Genomic DNA, 8,924 nt, shown 5'->3' on the forward strand with positions numbered 1-8,924 from the left:
CATACATTTTCGACGCACGACGTACATCGACGCCCTGCCCTCGGCGCCCGACCGACCAACGCCGCCCGAGCCTCGTACGGGATCCCAGAGAGCTCTTCCGCAACCATTGCGCCCTCGACGACCGCCTCCCGTCGTCCCGTCGTGCTCGTTCGAGCGACGAGCCGACGCACCGCACGCCGCACCGTCCAGCCATGGACGAGAATGTCGGCCCGCAGCGCGAGGGCTCGCACGCCGCGCTCTCGGCCTCGGCGGCCTCGCACCTCATGACCAGCTTCGCCATGTACGAGCCCATCTCGCGATCCACCTCGCCCGGCATCCCCTACACCAAGTCGGACGAGGACGACAAGAAGCGATACCGCCCCCGGACGTTTGCCTACTTCTCCCAGCTGCCCTTCGAGGTCGAGGAGGAGGCCCAGCGCGACGCCGCCCTCCACGGCATCCTCAAGCAGCTGTACATTGCCATTCGCGCCGAGGACTTTTCGCCCGGCGCTCTGCATTGGACTAGGGAGCTCCAGGCATGGCTGAACCTCAAGTTTGAGATGACGAGGGAGCTGCGCGCGAGGCTGGCCAAGCTGTTCTACTCGCTGGCGCTGTCTCCTGGCTTGGATGCGACGGCTGCGGACCGCTTCCTGCGCATGGTCCTGATGCTCACTCGGTAAGCCCGCTCCGCGATACCTTCTTGCGCTCCCAAGACGAGCACGTGCTAACTGTGTCTCGCCCCGTATAGCAAGAACCACTACCTGAAGCCCGGCGAGGATCTCACGCTCGACTGGCGACCACTGTGGCACGAAGTCAAGGCGTGGGTGTTGCCCTCGGAGGGCCCGGCTCACCAGAGCAACCGAAGGCGCGCCGCCAAGCAGCTCCTCAAGCTTTGCACGCACGCCCATATATATTTCGACCCCAAGGAACGGCCGGCGATCCTCGAGGAGCTGCTGCCGTTCTTCGGAACCAATGAGCTGCCCAATGCCTTCATCGTCATCGGCGCTCTGAACGCCTTGCTCCCGAGCCATCCCGCTCCTCCGAGCGAGCCTGAGGCGCAGCCGCAGCACTTTTTCCCGACCCTCTTCCACCTGTGGTCTCTGATGAACCGGTCCAAGGTCGTCGATATGTTCTTCATGGACCTTTTCTCACGCATGACTAGGGACCATATTCACTCGGATCACGTCCCATTCGCCGAGCATGGCATCTTCACCAAGGAGCAATCAGACCTCGTCTTTACCGCGATGCTCCGCCTGACCCAGATCCCCGTCGGACAGGCCAACTCTCCTTACACGCCCGTCGACTATCTGTCTGGCGCAGGAGTCTACTTGGAAAAGGACAAGAAGAAGTATCCGGTTGCCTATATGATGGCGCGGCTCATCATCAGCTCTCTATCTCCTACATGCCTCGAGCACGAGTCGTCCACAATGGCCAGCCTGGAAGCTCTGATTGAGTCCATTGATACGTTCTTCCATCCGTCCAACCAGGGGGGCTGGACGACCATGCTGGGACAGCTTGTCCTGTATTTGACGGACGGGTTCGTTTCGCGTTGGAATCGGGAGCAGAGTGGAGAGCTGGACATCCCGGATAACCGCAAGATCACGCCCGCTCTGAAGAAGCGTTTCGTCATGTCGCTCAAGGAGGTGACGTTCATGGGTCTGTTCTCCAAGAGTAGCAGGGTATCGCATTGCTACTACAATGCTCTCCAAGGTCTTGCTTACCTCGAGCCGGACCTGATACTTCCGGGAGCGCTCCAGCGCTTTTATCCGAGTCTGCAGGGTCTCGTCGAGGTGCACCGAACGACGTCGAGTCTGAACAGTTTGCAGATGATTGCAAATGTCATGTGTAAGCTCAAGGGCTACCGATGCCACATCACCGCGCTCCTCGCGCTCGCGCTGCCCGGAATCGATGCCAACGACTTAAACAAGACACAGTACACCCTCAACTTCATTCAGAGCGTGGCGTACAGCATACCATTTGTGCCATTGACAACCGAGGACAGCCATATCCACGACACTCAGCTGGCCATGCAGTGGGTGCAGGCCGAGATGGATCGCATGGAGCGCGACGGCCAGAACGTCCAGATCGACTACAACACCGAACTAAGCGACGAAGACGAAGCAAACATCCTCAGATCGTCGACCGCGGGATTTGGAGAGTTCATCCTGACGCTGCTTGGCAAGGTCTTTACTTTGTTGGAGAACCTGCCTGACGCTAACCAGGTCCGCGGAGGAACACCAGAGGATAACGTCATCAACGCCCTGCCCGCCGCGCTGTCCCCCTTGTTCGCCTCCTTGTCCCCAGAGCTGTTCGATATGGCGCTGGAAAAGATTGCGACGTTTGTCTCGAGCCATGTAGTTCATCAGGCCCGCGATGCCATGGCGTGGATCCTCAATGCGCTCTGCAAAGTCAACCCCGAAAAGACGCTCAAGGTTTTTGTGCCCATGCTCGTCGTCAACATCCGCAACGAGATTGACTACAACAATGCGGCGTCGGATCGCACCACTGGCACGGACTACTTGCCGCGCGATCGCGCGCTTGTGTGGCACATCAGCATGCTGGCCATGGCCGTGGTTCACGTCGGCAGGGAGGTGCTCACGTACAAGGATGAGCTGCTGGGCATCGCCGAATACATGCAGGAAAAGTGCCGTGGGCTGCCGACAATCCTCGTGTCCAACTACATCCATCATCTCCTTCTCAACCTGACGCATACGTACCCCATCGACCATGGACTGTACGAGCCCGACGTCATCAAGAGGGGTCTCGATGTTGAGGACTGGGGAAAGACGACCTCGCCGGCGGATCTCACTATTCGATGGCACCAACCGTCGCCTCCGGAGATCGAGTTCGCGGTGGAGCTTTTTGCGTCTCAGGTCACGTCCGCCGCAGAGCAACTGGAGCTCCTCATGAGCGACAACCCCCCTGTGAGCCGAGACGGCAAGAACAAGGCGTGGTCAGACGAGGTGTCTAGACTGATGCAGCAGATCCGTCTAGTCATCGCGGGCATGGCCACCATGTTCGACCCGAAGCGCGCGTCTGGCGACAACGTCGGAGACACTGGCGACACCGACAGCGTCGACGCCGACGGAGACGAGGACATGATGGTGGACGACGACGACGCCCTGGGCGAGGGTGCTGAGGACGAGGAACTTCGACCCCAGTTCCGGTACAAGGCTGGCTACATACTCAAGGCAGACGACCCGGCATACGACCGTGTCCACGAGCTGCGCGACGAGCTGGGCCATCTCCTCACAAAGGCGCACGCGTTCCTCAACGAAAAGCAGGAGGACGATGTCAACTGCTTCACGGCGCTGTGCTCGGCTTATCGAACCTGGATTACGGACGTCGGCATCGAGCGCTCTGCACACTCCCTGGAAAGGCATGTGAGACTCTACAAGGCAGATATCGCCGCCTTCAAGATCAAGGGCCTTCGGAAGGTCTACCCGCGGCCGCTGCTGATCAAGCGCGCCGAGGCCTATCACATGCTCCGCATGAAGCACAACGCTGCGGCCAGGCACAAGAGCGAGCTGGACAAGCGCCTGCTGCTAGATCTGGCGCATTCTTGTCTTTCCCTCTACGCGGACGTCCGCCGGGTGGCGCAGAGCGCCCAAGACTCGTCGCTCAAGGCCCTTATTGGGGGGAAGCCTGTGGTCATTCCAGTGGTGCTCGAGAGCCTGCGCAATGCGCTCCAGGCAAACGAGCACGACCGCATCAAGGGCGGCATGTACACGCTGCTCTTCACTTCGCTTCAGAGAACTATCCTGAAGGACTGGCGTTTCGCGCCCGAGGCGATGCGCCTCTACATCGAGACGGCCGCCATCGACAAGCCGTCTATCCAGAACTTGGGCTCCTCGGCGTTGTACGCAATGTTCGAGTTTGGTAAGCCGCTCGAGCGCGCGATACTGGTCAACGATGCCCTGGTCGACACAATCAAGCCGACGGAGGCGGTGTCGGATGCCATTGAGACGAGGCACCAGTTCATTCTGCAGAGGCGGAAGAGGGTCGAAGACGCCAAGGCGTCGCTGGGACTCGAACTGACCACGCGGGCGCAGGGCGCGCACTGGAAGATTGCCACGCGGTGCGCCATCTTCGCGACTAATCTCTGCCTGCGCTTTGAAGACGTTGCACCGAGCGAGTTTGTCGACCTCGTAGCGCGGGGCACAAACGACCCGCATCCGGGACTGAGAGGCTATTACCTCAACTCGTTCACTGCGCTCTTCACGGTCATCGATATGCGCGCGCTGTACGGCCACGACTACACCAACTACCTCATGGAGAAGGAAATGGGTGACAGGAACAGACTCGAGATCCCCGTCGAGAAGGGCGATGCCGCGTTCACGGAAAAGTTCCTGGATGCGTTCAAGGAACCCGAGAAGGCCGAGTACATGGTGGACTTTGACCACCCCGGCTGGCTCGTCTGGGGCAAGAAGTTCACTGCCTTCCGAGCGCGGCCCGTGCCGTTTGACATTTACGACGAGCTCGAGAACCGTGTCCGGGAGCAGATTGGCAAGATCCTGACCAAAGAATGGGTCTCGCAGTGCTTCGATTACTTTAAGCAGGAGCCGCGAGACCAGTCGACCGATAGGTTCCGGATGAGCTACGTGTACCTGCTCATGCACGTGTTCGACCTGATGCACTACGGCAAGACGGCGGTCACCCTGGACGACGTCAAGGAGCTGACCAAGGAGGTCTACGGTGACGGTAGCGATAAGCACCAGCATCGGGCCACCTCGGAGATCTTGGGAGCGCTGCTGGCAGGCTCCAGCGACGACCCGGTCGAGGTGCGCAACCGCGTGTGGGAGTTTGCGGCGCCGATGATGCTCAAGATCTTTACCGAAGACTTGACGCCTGAGAACCTGCAGTACTGGCTCACCTGCCTGCACGTCATTCTCGACGCCAAAGACCCGCGGAGGTCGCATGAGATTGTTGAGCGGCTCGAATCGTTCCGGCTCGACATGTCGTCCAACGCGGCCTTTAAAGAGTCGTCCAAGGTGCAGCTGATAGAGTTCATTGTCGCGGACGGCGGATGGCACTTCCGCGGCACGAAACCCATACTCGATCATTTTGTCGAGCACATCGACCACCCGTATAAAGCAGTTCGGGAGGCCATTGGCCGATTGCTGTCGGCGATCGAGAAGTCGCGTTACCACGAGTCGTTTGAGAGCGTGCCGAAGATGCTGGAGCAGAACAAGCAGGCCTCCACGATTGGCATTCGGCCGTACCAGCCGTCGGAGGAGCTCACTGGCATCATCACGGGCATCTTTGAGCGGCTGGAGAAGTGGCGGCACGAGCGGACACCGGGGCAGCAGGAGCAATCTTCGTACACGGCGGGCTCCAAGACGGTGCTTATGTGGCTCGACTGCACGCTCTCGTCGCACGAGTGCACGGAGCTGGTGCCGTTCTTCGCGGCGCCCTTTATGGAGCAGCTGCTGCACATGATGGACGTCAAGGAAGACCCGGAGCTCATGAAGATGGCGTACCACGTGTACCGCCACCTGCCGAACATCCCGTTCCGCGACGGCGAGGACGGCAAGTTCATTGACGAGCTCATCAAGATTGGGCGCACGGCGACGAGCTGGCACCAGAGGCTGCGCGCGCTGGTCAACATGCAGGTCATCTACTTCCGGCGCATCTTCCTGACCAAGGCGCCGCAGCGCGACGCGCTCTTCACGGCCGTGTCGGACATGCTGAGCGACCCGCAGCTCGAGGTGCGGTCGTGCGCGTCGACGACGCTGGCGGGCATGATCCGGTGCTCGCCGCACCAGATCCGGGACCCCATCATCGCGCGGCTCAAGGTGCGGTTCGAGCAGGAGCTGCAGCAGAACCCGATGCCGCGGAGGAACCGCAGCGCAGCTGGCACGGAGACGCCCGTGGACATGCAGAAGCAGACCAACAGGCGCCACGCGGCGATCCTGGGCCTAGGTGCCCTAATCGAGGCGTTCCCGTACGCGACGCCGCCGCCCGAGTGGATGCCCGAGGTGCTGGCGACGCTCGCGCGAAAGTCGTCTGGCGACCCGGGCATGGTCGGCAAGGCGACCAAGGCCATTCTGAGCGAGTTCAAGAAGACGAGACAGGACAGCTGGACCGTGGATCAAAAGGTGAGGACCCCCCGCTGGCAGCAAACCGCGTCAATCGAGGCTTGGGCGCTAACGCAGGAAACAGTACTTTACGCAGGAACAGCTCGAAGATCTGGAGGGCGTGCTGTGGAAGAGCTACTTTGCCTGAGCCGGAATCGGGCGTGTTGGCATACATGCAAAACGCTGGCGGCGCCAGGCGCGCGTGACACGAGACGCACGAGAGGGGAGAGAGAGCAGGGTGTGCGCATATATGTACGTACGCGCGTGCGGGATGCGCCAAGCGGCGCGGCCTGGAGGGCCAAGATATCGCGCAGATCGGGGCAACCTACCGCGTGCCGTGCCCGGACTCAGATTGGGGGCCGCGACGGCAAGCAGGCGGGCAGGGCGGGAACGGGAGGCGGCGTGCTGTACTTGCCACATGTCGGGCATACAGTACGAGCGAGTGACAGACAGTTGTGAATGGGCCGTGGACCGTGTGCGAGGAGCCAGCCCGAGCGCGGATAGAAGAGAGAAGAGGCAAGAAAGAGGCCAGTCGAATAAAGAGACATGATCAGCGTAACTCGGGTGCCGCGAGCCCATGGGGTGCGTGCTTGTGTTTGCTTGCGTGCGTACGTATTTATTACGGCGGCTGGGGAGAGGATGGCGACAGGGCAGCGCTGAGCTGGAGCTTTGGGAGTGTTACATACCTAGTAGTAGTGGGCGAGTGTGTGAAAGTCCGTGTAAGTAGCTACCCTGGTCGCGGGCCAACGGGACGGTGCGGACTGGCGGCGGCAGCGGCGCGCGGAGCAAACAGTCCAGGGGAGTCTACGATGGGGAAAATTACACCCGGAGAGAAAGAGGGTTCCAGGTTGGATACAAAAGGGGGGGCTGGGAAACGGGTGGATGGGTGGATGGATGGATGAATGAACGGACAGCTGGCTGGCTGGCTGGCTGGCTGGCTGGCTGGCTGGCTGGCTGGATGGATGGATGGATGGATGAAACGACGGGGAGAGGCTTGCGCGGAGGGAGGAGGGACACGGAGACAAGAGACACAGAGCGAGAGCGGAGGCTGTAGGACAAGACGGCGGAGGGGGAGACGGACGGGCAGACAGAGAGACAGAAGTCGGGCAAATGAGGGGGGGACGATGGGCAGGAGGTCGGGGGGCCCAGAACGCGGAGGGCCCTCAGGTTGGCCCAAGCCCGTTCTCCTCTCGCCCGCTGGCTGCCCATGCCTTGGTTCCTTACCGACTGGCCCTCCGCGGCTGCTGCTGGCGCCGTGCTGTACCGTGAGGTGGTGCTGCCCACTGTTACTTGATGGTGCTTGGCTTGACAGGAATGGGGGGACCTGAAGCTCCCCGTCCCCAAATGCGGAGGGCGATGGAGGAGCTCCGGGGCGGCCCAGTCGCTGGCAAAGAGCAGTTGCGCCTCATGGCATGAACCTACGTGACCGCACCTTCCTCGTCGCCTCGCAGACCTTCCCCCAGGTCTTGGCCCTTACCTTGCGTTGCTTCGACCTTCACCGTCCGTCTCTCCGTCTTTGCCTCTCCCTTCTCCAGCAGCAGCTGTCGCCGAGCCTCGCCTCTACTGCGCTCGTCGCGATATACGGAATCAAACACACACAGTACGTGCAACGAGAGTAGGCACCCCAGGATAGAACCGACACAGAGGCGCCTCCCCGCGCGTGTCGCTTCCCTGATCCCTGGCAACTCCTCTCGCTCCCGTTGCCGACTTAATCATCGGCGGGTATTCGCCCGGGCGCTGAGCACAAACAGAGGTGAGTGACTCTGGGGCCTTGGTGGGCTATTGTGGTGGTGGTGCAGCTGGCGCCTCTGGTGTGTGGTGGCCACTGGCCGCCTTATTTTGCGACCAGCGCAATTTACCAGACTGGCTTGCGCGTGCGGACGAGGACCCAAGGAAGAGGGGGAGATTTGGGGGGAATGGGGGACCGACTGGCAGCAACGGCGAAAGTGGACGGACGGACGCATGTGGGCAGGACGCTTGTTGACCACGCACATACAGACAGTAGACGCGGACAGGCCAAGGACCTATTCCCTACGCGCGAGAAACCTTTTCCCTCTTGTACCCTTGTCGCGAACGGGATCAAAACACGCACCATCCCGTGGGATTTGGGTGCTTTGACCGAGGTTAGTGAGCTCCCCTGTGAGGTGGAGGTGTGCGTGGTGGTGGTGATGGATGCTGGCGGGTGATTCCAGCAGCGCCCTGCGAGTTCGGCGCATTGACGACGGGACTGGGGGCCACTCAATGCATTGGATCGCAATGGCGTGAGCGCACTGGACGGACACGCGCGTGCGGCGGCGCCTGTGAGCTGCGCTGAGCTTCCATGTGCGCTGGAGAAGGACGAGAGGAGGAGGAGGGAGGAGGCGGGGGAATCGCGCAACTTGCGGTGGTGGTGGCCCTGTCTGGTCATCTCCTCTTCCCTCCGCCCCCCGGCCCAACAGCCCGGCCTGGTCCTGCTGGCTGGCTGGCCGGCCGTATTACCTTGGATGCCCCCCCAACCGCGCTGCTGCGCAGTCATGCTCACCTCATGTCTACCTAGAGAGCAAAGCCCCGGCCATCTGGACTCATTTCCTCTGGCCGCGTCGCGTCTCGTCGCATCCTATTTCATCGTCGCGTTCGACCAAGCCGTTGGAAGAGACTGACACCCTGCTGCTTCTCTCGTCGACTTGACCTTTGCGCCTACAGCAGCGACATCGACGACGCCAGCGCGGCAGCAGCAGCAGCAGCAGCAGCAGCAGCAGCAGCAGCAGCAGCACAGTCGCCGGGTGGGTGAGTCTACAGGCAGTACCTACGTCCGTCCAGGCGCCAAAGCCCCCCCCCCCAACGCCCGACACCCAAACATCGACGCCGCCCATCACCACCAACTTCATC

General features: G+C 61.3%; 1 protein-coding gene across 1 annotated transcript; it reads left to right on the plus strand.

The window, feature by feature from the left end:
• Positions 1–191: 191 nt before the first annotated feature.
• Positions 192–6,204, plus strand: PLICBS_007776 (uncharacterized protein; the record flags this gene model as incomplete). The annotated part of the gene is made up of 3 exons (XM_018321243.2): positions 192–655; positions 728–6,077; positions 6,142–6,204. 3 exons carry the CDS (start codon positions 192–194, stop codon positions 6,202–6,204), a joined length of 5,877 nt encoding a protein of 1,958 aa, XP_018181140.2.
• Between the last annotated feature and the right edge of the window lie 2,720 nt (positions 6,205–8,924).

This window comes from Purpureocillium lilacinum (assembly GCF_023168085.1).
Source record: "Purpureocillium lilacinum CBS 284.36 DNA, scaffold_5, whole genome shotgun sequence".
In the NCBI taxonomy this organism is placed as follows: Eukaryota; Fungi; Ascomycota; class Sordariomycetes; order Hypocreales; family Ophiocordycipitaceae; genus Purpureocillium; species Purpureocillium lilacinum.